The sequence below is a fragment of the Trifolium pratense genome, linkage group LG2, assembly GCF_020283565.1.
Source record: "Trifolium pratense cultivar HEN17-A07 linkage group LG2, ARS_RC_1.1, whole genome shotgun sequence".
Taxonomy (NCBI): domain Eukaryota; kingdom Viridiplantae; phylum Streptophyta; class Magnoliopsida; order Fabales; family Fabaceae; genus Trifolium; species Trifolium pratense.
The window spans coordinates 29,965,983-29,983,148 of record NC_060060.1 but is presented as its reverse complement, the minus strand read 5'-3'; the positions used below and the strand labels follow the sequence as shown (position 1 = coordinate 29,983,148).

Here is a 17,166-nt window from a genome sequence, read left to right as displayed (position 1 = left end):
TAGTCTATATAGCAAGAAAAATGATGCCTCTGAGTTTGATGCTGTAATTTAAAATTGTAGGCATATGTTATTTCCTAACTTAGTGAACTCTCATGTTAAGTTCATTAGGAGACAAGTCAATGAAGTTACCCATAATTTAGCTCAGGTGGCTCCATCTTTAGCCGGCCTCCATACTTTTATCGATGCTCCAACATGTATCTATCCTATTATTTTGAATGAAATGAGATTAGGCATTTGAAGTAAAAAAAAATGTAATAAATATACTGATATGTGATATAACATTAACTAATTATCTTTCTTAGATGATAAAATTATAAAATCTATATCAATTGTCCGCAAATTTAATATCACAATCAACTTTCTTAGTTCTCGTGATTTATTCAAAGGAGTCTTATATTTAGGAACAACGATAGTAAAGACAAACCTCCCGGTGTTCAATATCTTAAAAATTTATATTGTAAAATTCTATCATGTGATGTTTTGTCCAATAAATATCTTTTACGGAAGAAACGGACTCTATATTAAATTACTAATACAAATAAGCCAATTTAAAACATGCCCATGAATCATGATGACATATAAAACCTCAGTTTGTATAAAATTAAAATTAAAACTACTATTGTATTGACTTTTGATTGCTAATAATGAATTTCTAATAGTAGTTGTTTTTGTTAAAGCAAACAAAGAAAGAAACTACTACCCGACCTAGGCCCAAGGACGGCTGAGCCCAATAGGTAGGGCAAGCCAAGTAGAATTGGGCCAAATAAAACTATATAATTGGACGAGTTTTTCTCTTCCTGCTGTCCGTGTTTCTTTTCTATCTCTCGGGTTTCCATTTTTGTCCTTGAATAAATATTTTGGAACGCGTTTTCGTAAAAAAAAATTCCTTGAGAAAAAACTTTTAAAAATGCTTTTCGAATTTTTTTCCAAATTTGAACTAAAAAAACTTCGAAAAATACGTTCCGAAGTTTTTATACAATGACAAAAATGAAAAAACGGGAGTATTGAGATAGAAAAGAAACACGAGGAGTGGAAAGAGAAAAATTACAATTTGATAGTGTCTCTTCCCCCTCTCGAAATTTCTCTTTTCACGCAGAAAACTTTGGAAAACATTTTCCAAAATTTTCTGGGTGATAAGAGAAACCATCTTTTAGTATTTCTTTTTAGATTTTTTCTAGCATTGCGATCTTTAACACACATTTCAGTATGTACTCTTCTTTTGATTAAAATATAAATGGCCCCCTCTATCAAAAATAAAATAAAAATAAATGGTCCTCAACTTACCTTCCCCTTCATTTTGAAGTATACTCTTGTCTAACTAAGTATAATTTAATTGTTAGAAATATTGCAATATATATAACTATCACATCATGATTCAAGTTCAATATTCTCTATTTATTCACCTTAAATAGTAAAATTTTAGTCTTTAGATTACTTGACAAAAAAATAGTATATTCATCATTTAGTTCCTTGGTCTCTTAATATTTTTTACATTTTTCAAATTTGTTCAAAAACAATATTTTTTTTTTACAAAATAATATAAAATAAAGATGTGTTGATTGGTTTCTGGCAAAATTGCAGCATCTCCTATCTTTTTCGAGAATATAAGAAATAAAGTAGAATATGTTTTCTGAAAAGATATGTAGGTAACTTTGTAACTTTTTTATTTGAGCAGTTGATTTAATTTGCACCTTATTCAATATGATAATATATTGTGTTACACTAGCCCCATCATTTTCAAGGCTAGCGTGAGAGATCAAGCCATATCTCTCACCAGTGGAAACTGGCTTTCAAGCATTGGATTTATTGAAAATTAATAAACGGCTGCGATGATGTACTTGGAGAGAGGAAAATACATGCTGTCATAGCAGGTGAAGAGCAAATAATATTATTTGGGTCAGGTTAAATAACACCAACTAGTTTGACATCAATTATTACATCTCTTAATAACGTTTTAACCGATATAAATTTTATAAAATTTACCGGTGAATTGAAAGTTTATATCATATAAATCATTTGTGTAAAACTTCAGACAAATCCAAAATCATTTGATATGTTATTGAGGTACAACAAAATTAACGGTTTGCCTCTTTTTTTATACGTCGTTAATTTTTATGTGTCGCAATAACATATCAAATGATTTTGGATTTGTCTGAAAGTTTACACAAATGATCTATATGATATAAACTTTCAATCCAACAGTGGATTTTATAAAATTTATATCGGTTAAAACGTTATTGAAAGGTATCACAATTAGTGTCAAATTAGTTGGTGTCATTTGATCCTGACTCATATTATTTAGGCAAATGTTAACGAGTGTCCGGGTCACTCTTTAAGATTTTAAATAGTGCTAAGTATTTTATAGAATTTTTATGAGAATGCATAAAATCGACATATTGAAAATTGTAGTGTATAATTTTTTGAATAAAAAAATTTATTTAAATGAAATGCTTCAAGAGCGCCCTCAAAACACTCGTTAGCAAAAGAAAAACAATTTCTATACCATATTCCAAAGAGAAAAAATAATATATAAAAAAAAAGTTTGTTATATGTAAAAAAAAGTTTAAGATATTGTTTGACCTAGTTTTTTTTATTCTCTTATTTTTTCTTAGAAGTAAGAAACTAGGCCAAACAATAATTTGTTAAAGCTAGGCCAAATAATAACTCGTCCCTAAAAAATAAAATCACTTGTTTTAATCCCTACATAATTTTTTTTTTTGTTTTTAGTCCTTAATGGGCAAAGTTTTGACATTCTTTTTAACATAATATGGACTTATATAGGTTAGAAGATGATATATAGATTGTATTGAACATAAAAGTGTCATAATATTGACATTAACATGTCAAAATTTTGCTCATTATGGACTAAAAACAAAAGTTTTTTTTTTTGTAGGAGTGAAAACAAGCGATTTTATTTTATAGGGACGAAAATCAAAACTCACTATAAAAGTAGGGACTGAAAACATATTTTACATTTTTTTTAGTAGTAAAAATCTTTATTAACAAACTCACTGTATAATATACACAGACAGGCGTGGAACCGCCCTGTCTGACCGCTAGTTATAATAAAAAAATAACTTTTAACTTTTTTTAAAAAAATAAAAAGAAGTAAGATTTACCGAACAAATTTAATTTTTAAAGCTATTAATTCTAACTTTATTGTTAAAATAGTTTCTACACCTAAAAAAAGTCGGGCCAAATGATAACAATAAATAATAGGGTCTTGCTAACGAGTATCTCGGGGTACCTTTTAAGCATTCTATTAAAAAAAATTAAAAAATTAAACACTACAATTTTCAATACGTTGACTTTACACATTCCCATAAAAATTCTATAAAAATCTTAGCATTATTTAAAGTAAAGAGTAATCCGAAGACACTAGTTAGCATTTGCCTAAATATTATTGAGTTTAATTGTTGTGCATCGTCGGTGTAATTTTTTTTTACACATACATCCAATGACGCGTTGCCACATCATTTAATGAATGTGACACATTATGTGTTTTTAATTAACATACATAATTTGTCGGTATATTATTAGACGCATATGCAAAATAACTTTACACCGACGATACGTATAAATTAAATTCAATATTATTTGCTCTTCCCAGATTCACGTGCTATGATAGCTTGTATTTTTTTCTCTCCAGTCACAACATCTCAGCCGTTTATTAATTTTCAACAAATCCAATGCATGAAATCAAGTTTCCACTAGTGAGAGATATGACGTGATCTCTCACGCTAGCCTTCGCCTCATTTCGGTCATTTCATGCAAATAACATACAGGTTTTCCACTAACATATATTTGGGACAATATATATATTATGTTATGTGGATATATTTAATTCTATTTGCATTTGCATTTTTTTTATAAATTATATGTGGCTCTTTAGGCCAAGTGGAAAATATAAACTTACATCTAATCTAGTTTGCCTTTGTTTTCTTCAGTGACAGATATGCTTCATTATATTATATAATTAAATTTCAATATCTAACCTTGAAAAGCATAGAACAAAACTTAAACAAATCCTATAAATATCTGTTTAGCTTGCGACGTATCAATATGAAGCAAACTAAAATATTTTTAAATGGAAAGGGACAAATAGATTTATTCATTCAGTGGGAAATTGAAAATAGGTATAATTCACTTTCCATTGTCAGTTGTTGTTATATTATTATTGACTGATGAAGTCATACATTGTACAAATTTTTTGAAAAGGATGCATAGTACAGTTAAGTATAAGGATTGAATAGAAATAAGTGTCTTATTGTACCCAAAATAATAGAAGTAAGTGTCATATAAAATTAAAAAAACAAATATATTATATTTTTCAGTTTCTTCTTTTTTTTGTTAACTTATATTTTTCGGTTTCTAGCTACTACATATATCAAGGGCTGTGCACGGATCGGGTGCGGTCGGTTTCGGTTCCAATTTAGCCCAATCATATGAAACCGATCACACATAATACTGACCCAATTTCGACCGAACTTTGCATCAGTTTTTTCGGGTCTCGGGTTACATGGGTCACGGGTAACACGGATGGGTTGATTCGGGTATTAAAAACTAGTTTTACAAAAACAAAACAAAAGGAGAAAAATCGAAAACATAAGAGAAGTGTCATGGATAGAGGAGTACTAATATCGAAATTAGAAAATAAAAAAAACACAGTGAATCAAAAATTTGAAGAGAAGAAGATAGAGTGATGATTGAGATTGAATGTTTGTTGTTTGTTCTTGCTTAATAGATGGGAGTAAAAAGAATGATGGATCGTTTCAAATTTTGATCTGAGCTTTTTAGTGTTAATTGAAGAATGGAGTTTGAGTCTCTCACAAAAATAATGTTGTTAGTAGCTGTATGTTAGATCTAGTGTTGTAGAAGAAATTACTCCATGACTTATGATGAGAGAGACTTGTTGTTTGTGGTGAGAGAGAGACTTGTTATCTGCAAGTATATGACTCACGTAGAAGATGTAAAGAAATTTATTTATTTTTTACTTACAAGAGAAAGAGATATTGATACTTAAAATTAATTTTATTACTAATAAATTGAGACTACTAGAAAGTTACGGCAATTAAATTATGTGAAGACTAGTCAGTGGGTAGCAATGCTATGATAACTAGTTTGCTTTTGTGGGTCTCAAGAAAAATGACACATACTAATAATACTATAGCTATACATTGGTTTTCTTTCTTTTGTCCTGTGATTAGACAAGGCACTGCAAAATTTTGAGAAAAAATGCATTGGGGCATTGAGGCATTGACTAAGATAGCAGATAGCTGTATATTTACATGTGTCGGTCGGGTTCGGTCTGTATGGGTGGAGTTTAAATAAAACCGGGCCCGACCGGTTCAACTCATCCAGACCTGATTTTTCTTGAACTGTGGTCCGGTTCACCCAATTCAACCCGCCCGAATCGGTTTTTCACTTTCGGTTTTTTCGGTTTCGGTCGGGTATTTTTTTTCTGCACACCCCTTCAAACTAGTATATTTTGATCTATAGAAAACATTGTTTAAGAAAATAACATAATTGCGTAAAAAAAAAAAAATAGCACAAGTAACTTTTGCATGGAAAGCGATTAAATTATTGGTAAGCTGTAATTCTTACAGTATGTGCGCAAGGTCCTTAATTTTTTATTTTCTTTATATAAAAAAGGGTCGGAGCCAAAAGAATTAAATTATAATAAGTCTACGGGTCGCTATTCCCATAACATCAGCTAACAATAAAGAACTTAGTTGAGTTGGACATTGTTCATGAATCATCAAGTTAGTCTCATGCTGACACCCAAGATTAGTCACCGCATCCGCACACTTATTCGCTTCACGGTAGAAATGACACACTTTGATCTCTCACTCTAACTCAAGTAACCGACGGATTTGTTGGACTAGTCTCCAACCCACCACACTTTCCTTTCCTCAATTATTCAAAGTGTAAGGAACAACATTGGAGTCAACTCTCAACTCAACTTTCTTAAACCCATGATTCCAAGTCAATTTCAAACTTTCGATCACCCCCCCCCACCCCCCCCCCCCCCCCCCCACCCCATAATTCTGCTTCATACGCACTACACCATCCTAAATTTTTTGAAAATCCTTCCAAGCAGTTACCCTAACATCCTCGTATGAGACCACCACAACCTGCTACTTGATTACCCTTACTTGCCCCATCTGTATTTAAACACACTCATCCATGCAATTTTAGTTCTAGTTATTTTAAATTAAAACCAACAAATTTTTTAAAAAGAATTTAGAATTGAAACTATTACATATAGAACTCATTCACAAACTCAATAACTTAATCATTTCAATCTTTGTATCAAATTTATTTCTGCATTAAGATGTCTTTTTTTAACCATAAAGTAAAATTATATAGTTTAAAAGACAATTAAATGGTTAGGAATTAGGATATACACTGAACATTCTCTATAGTAAGCAGTGCATCGGAGAGGATTCGGTCTCCATGTCTTTAATCTACAAGACATTTTAATTGATATCTTATCCATATATTTTTCTTCCCTTGTAGGAGACATTGAAAATCTCCTATATATCTTATCTTGAATACGTTATACATATGTACAAATTAATGAAATATATAAAAGCATCAAATTGTGAAGTAGCTTTTTTATTAAAAATGATTGAGTAGCTTTCTGCACCCATATGCATTCCAAGCAAGAGGCAGGACTAGTTGGAATGCTAAAGATTACACTAAAAAAAATATCACATAAATAAATGTTTTTAATTGCCACTTTAGGATTGAGATGACCTCGACCTTTCAAAAGACCTTATCAATAATAACAATAATTATATTTAGAGCATCTTCCCTTGCTTTATCCCTTTAAAATGGGATAAGACTTCATATGTAAATTAAAACATTTTTTCTATTTTTAAAAATTTAGGTTTTTTTTTCTTGTCGAAAAAATTTAGGTTTTTTAAATTTGTTAATAAGAAGGATAAAATATTTTTAAAATGAACAATTGTGAGAATAGAGAGAATATGAAATATTAGTTAGAATAGTAATAATTTTAAAAATAATGAAAGCAATATGTCTTGGTTTATCCTTAACATTTTAAATTCCATTATTTTTTGTGTTCTCTGATGGTTTTAATTGTTTTTTATGTTGTTTTAGTTTTTATGTTATGGCCACCCCCATGATTTTATCATCGGTTCAAATTATATTTTTTTAACCCAAGTCCGCAATCTGAAGTAACTACTTTAATTTTAACCTTCGATTGTTTTAATTTTTTTTTCAATTTTTTTTTTTGGTAAACCAAAGGTATCCTCCTTTTTTATTCTAAAATTTTAGTTCTTTTAAAAATTTATGAATTTTTTTTTTTGAATCATTAAAAATTTATGATATAATTAATAACTTTTTACCATGTGTATAAATATTTTTAATGACAAACATATATATAGACAAAAAAAAATCAAGATGTAGTAGTATAAATATTTTGGACTATAAGTAATATACCTAAAGAGAGCAGGTGTGACCACGGAATCATTTTCAAGAGTATAGTTTAATCCTATCCACCACTTGCTCAGCAAAAGTGGACTACTGATCAAAGAAGATAAAATCATTGCGAGATAACCACATGGACCACACACAATAGCATGTCAAACTAAAGTCAAACGATAACGAACTCTCTTACCAACCCCCAAACCCAAAAAAGCATCGCAATGACCAAGCAAATCCCTCAGCATCACAACCTCCATACCTAACCACCTAGAGATATTATACCACACAAAGGAAGACTACACACGTAACAAACAAGTGACTGAACACTCTCCAAAAACCCCACAAAACACACAAATGGTACCCCGGGATCAGCTAATTAATACCCCACGCATATATAAAGGATTATCCCGAGCTGAAATCCTATCTTGGAGTTGCCGTGGAAAGACCATAATCTTTAGAGGAGCCCAAAACTTCCAAACTTTGACCAAAATACTCATCTCTTTACCTGATTTTCCAACTACGCTCTGGCCACTTATAAGTTTCAAGTAAACCAACTTCACCAAATATACCTCAAATGGTCAAACTTCTGATACTTTTTCTTTATGAATTAAGGTTAGAAAGGATTTAAGCAAAATTTTAGAATTAAAAAAAAAAAAAAAAAAACGAGCTTTTGCATAACCAATTATGTGAGAGTTACATGAAATGAAACATTAGGAATTACTATATAGTATATAATTTTTTTTCTGACTTTTATGTAACTTTTATTATTGGGTTATTTTTCAAAAATATTATACACTTTTAATAAAAGTTATAACTTGTTAATGAAAAAATAAACCGATTAAAGAGTCTTGTTAGTGATAGTAAAAAAGTGTGTTTAGATAGGTTTGTCTTTTTGTGACCTAACACTTCTATTAAATAAAACATGTGAGTACCTTTTCTCTCGTGAAAAATTAGTCATGCATTGTGAGTCATATTGGCACTATATAACATTGTCATTAGTCCAATTGTCCCTTAAGTGTAAGTGCCTTTTCGCATACCCACTAGCTAGTTTAAGTTTAACTCTTTCAGGATCCAATACATGGTCAACACACATATCTATGCATGCTTCTTCACGAATCTATTGATAATTATTCTTATCTATATATATAAATCCTATATAGTTCTCCTACCACTAATCCTAACCCTAATTGTATCAATCAATCATAGCCTTTAGATCATTTCTTTTTGTGGATAAATCAAGAGTTAGATAATAAGTATTCACCTCATTTAATATTTTTTTAGTGTCAAACATGTTGATTGACACTCTCACTATAATAAAAACGATTTTGTGAATTAGTTATTTTATAATATATATGTCTTATATCCCTCCTCATACATATATGGGCATGTGAAATTTCTATTTGGAAGGGTTATTAGTGTTGTAGAAGAATGATATGTTTATGAAATTTTATGATTTTATTGTATCTTTCTTTTTCTTTGTATTTAACGAGTGAAACTATATTGTTGATTTTGCAAGAATATTCTATTTTAGCACTTTATCATAGTCATTGTATAACCCTTCTACCCAACCCTCTTTCTCGTCCTTATTTCTTCATTTATTTCCCTTTTAATATTCAATATTTATTTTTTTCTTAGCATTCTTATTGTCTAATTTGTGATATTTATGTAGTGGGACTATGCATGATATTTACGAAACACTACAAATAAATTGTTTGAAATGCAATTACAAATATAATTCATATTGTTAATATTTTTAATTAAGTTTTATTGCTAATATTATTTTGATAACATCTATTGTTTCAATTATTAATTTACTATTTATACAAATAATTTTTTGACGCTTCATTATAAAACGCATAATGTCCGTGCATCGCACACTACTACATTTACCAAGATCGGTGCTACACACATTCCATTGAACCATTTTGATTTTATGTCATTCCAAGATATTTTGAATTCAACTGAAGAAGAAAAAATAGTTGGTAATGATTATTAGCTTTCGTTTTAATTTAAATCTCATATATTGATTGATATTTTAATCTAAATAATATGTGTCTATTTTAATTGTTTTAGATGTTATTGCGCATGTGATTGAAAGAAGTTAATTCAACATTATTATAATATAAAATACTGCATAACACCCGTGCATCGCACGGGTGTGGGACTAGTTTTATATAATTTGAAATAATTTTTAATTAAATAAGAATAATAATGAAGCACGTCATGATAATTTGACGTGCTGCATTATTTCAAATTATATAAAATAAGAATAATTTAATTAAGATTGTATGTAAGTACACTAAAAACAAGAAAATAATGAAGCACGTCATGATATACCACAAGTACCAATATGCAATGATATGCCGGAACACAAGTTTGAATCTACAATTCTTCACTTCTATTAACAACTTAATGCATGTAAATTGCATGGTTAGACTTAAAATAAAAAAAAATAAAAAAAAACTTAATATAGCTTGAGACATTAATTAGAATGTGTTCCTTTCAAAATCTTCTTTCGATGTTGCTTTCTTCTATATTAGGCCAATCTATACATAACAAAAATCCGATTCCATTGGCCCCCCACTAATAGATTCTTAAATTAATGTCCTCGAATTAGTCGATTAGATACCCTCGTTAACCAAACCAAACTATACCAAGTTTCATAGTCTTAGTTATGTGTCAAAAAAATAAACAATATGGGAGGGAAATTTAGCAGTGTCTATAGAATTCCAGATTAAATCAACGGCGCGGTAGTGTTTTTTCTTTGAGACATGTAATTTTGTCGCATTGCCACTGTTTTATACTGACATCAGTGACATGTGAGTAAGTAAGTATGTGACATAACATGTTGGTTCCTTTGTATTCTTCATCTTTTTATTTTGCTTCATGTTACCAAATTTTGAATCATATATATCCACCCTTTTTATTTTACTATTATATATATCAACAACTTTTCAAATAACAAAATAAAAAAGCACACATTATTTTCTATTTTTTGCTTCATAATTAATTCAAAAAGTGTCAAGACACTAAACATATCACATAGTATGCAAAACAAATATCAATAGTTTAGTGGTGATTGGCGCTGAATTTGATAGAGAGGATCATGGTTCGATCCTCACAACTGCAATCGGGGAGTTGGAACCACTTGATGCCAGAGCTAACCTACAAACTAGATTAAACTCGTGGCGAAAGCCTTGGTATGCAAAACAACAAAAATGAATTGCAATTCATTTTGTTTTGAGCCATCAACTTGTACTGTTACCACTTTCATCTATGTCCCTATATAAAGCCACTATACTATATTGCCAATCACCATATATACACCTAACCTTCATAATTTGCTTAAACTTAAACACTCTCAAAAGCATAATCATGAGAACTAAAACTATTATTATATTTTTAGTTTTCACCTTCTTTGCTTTCATTCCTTCAATTTCAAATGCAAAACAAACACAACCCTTTTCAACTATGCTCAATATTAACCATATTGTAGACAAAATTTCTCACTTGAAAAATGTAACACAAAGATTCAATGAGTCACAGTTACAAATTTCAGTCCCTTTAGTGGTAGCTGGAATTCTCTGCTTCATAGCATCATCAATATCCAGTGCTGGTGGAATAGGTGGTGGTGGAATTTTTATACCTATATTAACTATTGTAGCTGGATTAGACTTGAAAGTATCTTCAACTATTTCAGCTTTTATGGTCACAGGAGGATCAGTTGCAAATGTTATATGTTATATGTTTTCAACTAGTCCTAAATTTGGTGGCAAGTCATTGATTGATTATGATATAGCACTTTCATCTGAACCATGTATGTTATTAGGAGTAAGTGTTGGTGTTATTTGTAACCTTGTTTTTCCAGAATGGTTGATAACATTAATGTTTGCTGTTTTTCTTGCTTGGTCTACCTCAAAAACTTGTAAAAGTGGAGTTATGTTTTGGAACATTGAATCAGAAGAGATAAGGAAAAATAATAATGGTGTTGAGGAAATTGAAAAAGGGTTGCTAGAAAATGAAAGTACTAATAAAGGGTTGGTGAGAATAATGGAAAATGATGTGTCAAAAACTTTTGAAGAGAATCTTATTATGGCCCCTAAAGACAATAATAACAAGTTGTGTATTCCTTGGTTGAAATTGGGAGTGTTACTTTTGGTTTGGTTTTCTTTCTTTTCCATCTATCTTCTTCGTGGCAATGGATATGGACAGGTGAAGTTTCTTTCTTTCTTCTTCAATCTTCATGGTCCAAACACTAATACTATTTGTTATTAATTAAATGTTTTATGCAACATGAGCAAGAAAAATAGGATTTGTGCTACTAAATGTCACTCTGATATATATATATATATATATATATATATATATATATATATATATATATATATATACTAGTCATTATGATGGCATACTAGGATTGAAATTGAACAAATACTAACATGATACTATATTTGTAAAACTTAGACTATTATTGTTTTACGGCTAAGTCTATGGTGCATAAGTGAGATAAATTTTGCATCATGCCTAAATTTGTTTTCACTACTGGATCAATAAATCTCATCATTGGATCAAATAAAATGTGACGAGAGATATTGATCCAATGATTAAAACAAATTTGTGCATGGTGCAAGACTTATTTACTTGTACAAAACATTGTTTTACTTCAAATTTTAATAATGTGTTTTTTTGATCAAATTTTAATAATGTGTTGTTGAGTAATTGTTGGGCTACTATTGGTAAATACCTTTGGCATGTAGGGTCCAATCTCAAACTTTCCCTTTGTAAAGCATGGGGTCATAAGTAATTATGACTAATATATTGCATAGTGTTGATCTTGTACTTCATCTCTATAGTTTGTGCTAATATATTCCATAGTACAGCTTGATCTTGTACTTTATTCTTTCAAGGTAATTCATGGTCTCTGTGATTTGATGTGTGGTCTTTAACTTCTTCAACTCCTTTTATTTAACCCTTAGTTCAAACCAGTTGAGCTATACAACTCTCACCCTGGTCTTCTAATTCTGATTCTTATATATCGTATTTCCGTATATGCATACATTTGATGAACAATCCTCTAATGCAACTGTTAAAACTCTGCAGAGAATCATTCCAATGGAACCATGTGGTGTAGGATACTGGATTATCTCATCAGTTCAAGTACCACTAGCTGTGGTTTTCACTGCTTGGATGGTATTTAGAAAAGAAAGTCTTCAAGATTCAACTCTTATACCAGAGGTTCATAAACAACATAGATAGAAAGATAGCTTTTTTGTTACTTATAACCTCTTTCAATCTATTTGCAGCTAACTTCCATTGCAATGATATGCAGGTACAGTGTCAGAATAGAAATTGTCCATCAAATAAGCTTGTTTTTCCAATGATGGCACTACTAGCAGGAATGTTGGGTGGTGTTTTTGGAATTGGAGGTGGAATGCTGATAAGTCCACTTCTTCTTCAGATTGGAATAGCTCCTGAGGTAATTAAGCTCCAATGTTATAATTTTTAGGCCTTGTTTTTGCAATGTTATAAATTTTAGGTCAGTTTATGGACATGTCACAAGCCGTTTTGGCGCTTTCATAAACTCTCTCAAACAGTTTCACAAGTGTTTATACCAGTAGATAAGCTCAAATAAGTCAATCCAAACAGATTCTAAAAAATGTCGTCCACATTATGCATTACTGCAATCTACCATCTCATTGTTAATTAATGCAGCAAGTAAACTGATATTTAACAAAACAATCAAATTTTCTTATTTTATAGGTAACAGCAGCAACATGTTCTTTCATGGTTTTCTTCTCTTCTACAATGTCAGCATTGCAATATCTATTGTTGGGAATGGAACATGTTGAGACTGCCCTTATCTTGGGTATAATGTGTTTTTTTGCATCACTTCTTGGGTTATCAGTTGTGCAGAAAGTGATTAGGAAGTATGGAAGACCCTCTATAATAGTATTCTCAGTTAGCATAGTTATGTCTTTAAGTATTGTTCTAATGACTAGCTTTGGGGCCATAAAGATTTGGGAAGACTATAAATCAGGGAAATACATGGGGTTTAAACTACCCTGTTAATAAAACAGTTATGTTAGATAAGTTTTTGTTTGTATACCTTCCTCTTTTTTATAAGTATTTTCGTTATTTTCACATATATCGAGAAAAGTTTATAGTACATTTAACGTGTCCATTTTGTGAATGAAAGTTACTAAGAGACTCTTTTGAGTATAGATGTATCCAGCTCGGACTTTTCATCCCCCAAAACAAATTTGTGGTATTAATAAGAGGCATATTCGGAAATGGATTTCTTGCTGTAACTGCGTCACGCACGCAGTTACAGTTGTGGACCGTCCGATCTGAATCTAATGGCTAAGATTGATTACTGTGGGAAACTGTGGCCAATAAACATGACTTACAATAGAGTAATATAAATCCACAACATTGTTAACTAAAAAATGTACAATTTTTTGCTGACATAAAAACTGTTGAGAGTAGTAACCATTAACTTAAGCATTGAGCTAATGGAACTTGAAAATTACACTTGAAGAATTGACATAAAACATCACAAATGAAAAATATTTGATCAAGATTCTATAGTTGAGGACCACAAACACACTTCTTACAATTTGCAAAGAGAGGAAAATATCATACAGATGTTTGTACTAGGCAATTGATGCGCGAGTGGACTGAACGAACCCATCTATCCTTTTCTTAATCTCTTCTGGATTAGCACCAACTATCTTCTCCAATGGAGCACCATCCTTTAGCAACAAAAATGTTGGCATTGCCTTTATATCATTCTTGGTTGCCACCTCCTGAAACCGCCCAAAACATTCCAATGCATTCGATTTCAATCAGTCAAAAATATCTAACCATTAGATTAAAAATCGCAGCCAAAAAAACAAACTTTTCGGTTTCCATTCCTCAAGAATGAACATACACAAGCAATGCATACCATCAAATTAGTCAAGTATGCATATCAGAAAAATAGATTTAAGATGACAGTATCAGTAGAATTATATATTCGTTGATCTCATGCGTGTGAATCTAAAATGTAAGATCTAGACTACTAATGCTAAATCCACTCAGAAAATCATTTCAAGATTGTATAGTGCTTAATAACAAAATAAATTATTGAACCATATTAGTTATCCGCATAGAACTAGATAAACATTAAAAGATTACATGTTACAGAGTAACAGTATTCAGTGAACATTTGGCAAGACAGTCCTATAAAAGGATAAAGCTCTATCTACAATGTTTCACCAGAAATCTGTTTCTTAGCATTAGGACAGTTCAAATCATTTGATGGATTCAAATATATTTTATCAGTTAAGTACAAAATCCATGGTCAATTGCCTGACTCTTCTGCAACTGCAACTGTCATTCAAGTTAGCATCCACCTATACTGCTTGTCGGCTTGTTGCTCAAGCATGATCTCTTTTTTGTTTGGTGAATTTTCAAATGTCACCGAATAGTAGAGATAAAATTATAATTACTATCTTTCCTTTCGGATAAGAGACTTATTGGTTAGATGGATGGTTCGATTCCAACCCAACTTCAGTGGTGCCGCAAAGACAAGTCTATTACATATTTCAAACAAGATGAACTTGTCTCTAAGTTCAAGTTCCAATTGCCTTTGCCATACAAGCCCTTTCTCTCAAAAAATGAAAACCCTAACCATCGTAAAGATATCGTGTTACTGTCCAAAAGATCTATACAATATCAAGTTAGCAACTATTTCACATCAAAACAAACAATTTCAAATATTCAATGTGGTTAATCCTCACATAGTAAACATTATATGTCAATAATTATATGACTTTGAAGGACATAAAGGGACACCAAGGCCAGGCATAAAAAAAACATTACCTTGACTTCATCAACATCAACAGAGAGAAACAGAAAATCTGGATAATCTGATGCAAATTCTTCAAAATATGGAATCATAGCCACTGATGGCATGCACCATGAAGCAGTAAAGTGAACAACAATCTAAGATCCATTCAACAAAATACAACAAAAGCTGTAAGTATATACAAATCAATCCACAATTCTATCCTAAAACAAGAACAACAACAAAACAAACAAACAAACTAATTTGAATCAAAACTAGATAACCCCAAAATTAAAAATACTCATTTTCATACTCTTTGTGAAGAATTAAAATATCAAGCATCATAAAAATCCAAACTTTAACATGATATGATTGACTTACAGGTGAATTCTGAGTAGAAGCTTGGTTTACATAGAATTCCCATGATTGCAAAGAATCAATCACCACCACCTTGGGCTTGTTTTGATCTATGGTATCCATTTTCAACTTACACTTGATGAATTGAAATATCTGAGAGAGAGAAAAACCAAAAAACAAAAAAGATTTTTCTTAGTATCTGCAGCTGAAGACAGTCTTAAACAAATAATGGATATTATTACTAAATAAGTTTTTCCCAATGGATAAGTTCAAACTAAAGACTGTGTACCAAATAATTGATTTTGTTTGACAAATTTACTCTTAATAATTCTGTTGTTTTTCACAATTAAATTTCAATCAAAATTAACTACTATTTTTAGTTGCATTATTTTGTACAAACTTAGATAAATTTTTAAATATAAATTAAATAACAAAAGAATTAAAAGAATTGGCTTATTACCTATTCTTTTTTTGACTCAAAAGAATTAAATCAAAATTGGCTCTTTTTTTTTGGCTTATTACCTATTTTAGTTGCATTGTAGAAACTTAAATTACCTATTTATTAATTAAAATATTATTACAAACATAAAATTAAAAGAATTGGCTTATAACATGTATACCGCGAAAATTGATGGCATAGAAAGAAGAAAAAAAATGTATATAAGTTAGGGTGATCGGATTGCGGTTTTGTTCGGTTTTGAGCATAAAAGTAATCTTAATCACGAGATAAAAATGCATGCAGTTTGGTTTGATTGATTTTTAAAAAGTCATCCAAAGCAAACCGAACTAATGTGGTTAGGATTGATTCGTTTTGTGCGGTTTATTGCGAAATAAAAAATATGACAATAATAAACATAAGAAATTTTAATTTATTTTATTGTTTATATGATATAATATGCATATACAGAAATTGCATATACATAAGAACTTATTTTTAATACTAACAGTATAGTTCCGATCACGTAAAATGATATGTTTTGACGGCCTACTATTTTATGGACTCAATTTGAGTTGGACTAGGTAATATATTTTTTCTTTTTTATGTTGATTGTTACTAGTGGATAGAGTTAAGTTAAGCATTACGGTTTGATTTGGTTTGGTTTTCTAAAATAAAAACTGCAAACCATACCAAACCGTGTGGTTTAGAAGAAAAATTATACGGTTTTCAGTTTGGATTTGTTCGATTTATGGTTTTACTTTTTGATTTGTTCGAATAAAATCACCCCTGAAATAAGTCATTAACGTGTTCGTCTTACCCCTAATATTATTATTATTATTATTAGATTAGATGTATGGTTTGTAGAAATGGCAAATGCAATCGAAAATAGGAAAGAAATAGATACTTGTTGGTCTTGTTTATTCAAAAAAGTATATTTGTGTAGAAATGGCAAAAGCAATCGAAAATATAGCAGATGTATATTATTCATTTCCTTTTTTTCTTTAGTTCTCATTAAGTTGATAATATATATATTAGTTTCACTGAGTTAATAATAATATATTGCATAGTATTGATCAACAGGAGAGTCACTCTG

At 30.3% G+C, this 17,166-nt stretch overlaps 2 protein-coding genes across 2 annotated transcripts; one reads left to right on the top strand and one right to left on the bottom strand.

Annotated features, from left to right (window-relative positions):
- Positions 1–10,439: 10,439 nt before the first annotated feature.
- LOC123908323 (sulfite exporter TauE/SafE family protein 2-like) lies at positions 10,440–13,594 on the top strand. The gene is made up of 4 exons (XM_045958939.1): positions 10,440–11,661; positions 12,550–12,684; positions 12,779–12,925; positions 13,210–13,594. The coding sequence occupies exons 1-4, from the start codon at positions 10,726–10,728 to the stop codon at positions 13,516–13,518; spliced, it is 1,527 nt and encodes a 508-aa protein (XP_045814895.1). The 5' UTR covers positions 10,440–10,725; the 3' UTR covers positions 13,519–13,594.
- A 239-nt stretch (positions 13,595–13,833) lies between these two features.
- Positions 13,834–15,903, bottom strand: LOC123908324 (thioredoxin-like protein CXXS1). The gene is made up of 3 exons (XM_045958940.1): positions 15,659–15,903; positions 15,313–15,435; positions 13,834–14,255 (listed from the first exon to the last, which is right to left on the bottom strand). The coding sequence occupies exons 1-3, from the start codon at positions 15,755–15,757 to the stop codon at positions 14,103–14,105; spliced, it is 375 nt and encodes a 124-aa protein (XP_045814896.1). The 5' UTR covers positions 15,758–15,903; the 3' UTR covers positions 13,834–14,102.
- Between the last annotated feature and the right edge of the window lie 1,263 nt (positions 15,904–17,166).

Bases quoted from the DNA above. Each gene is read 5' to 3' on its own strand.
- LOC123908323 (XM_045958939.1), top strand. From the start codon at position 10,726: ATGTCCCTATATAAAGCCACTATACTATATTGCCAATCACCATATATA. The intron at 11,662-12,549 runs GTGAAGTTTCTT...AAAACTCTGCAG, and splicing joins GTGGCAATGGATATGGACAG to AGAATCATTCCAATGGAACC. The intron at 12,685-12,778 runs GTTCATAAACAA...AATGATATGCAG, and splicing joins ATTCAACTCTTATACCAGAG to GTACAGTGTCAGAATAGAAA.
- LOC123908324 (XM_045958940.1), bottom strand. From the start codon at position 15,757: ATGGATACCATAGATCAAAACAAGCCCAAGGTGGTGGTGATTGATTCT. The intron at 15,436-15,658 runs GTAAGTCAATCA...AATGGATCTTAG, and splicing joins CTTCTACTCAGAATTCACCT to ATTGTTGTTCACTTTACTGC. The intron at 14,256-15,312 runs GTAATGTTTTTT...GGGCGGTTTCAG, and splicing joins TTGATGTTGATGAAGTCAAG to GAGGTGGCAACCAAGAATGA.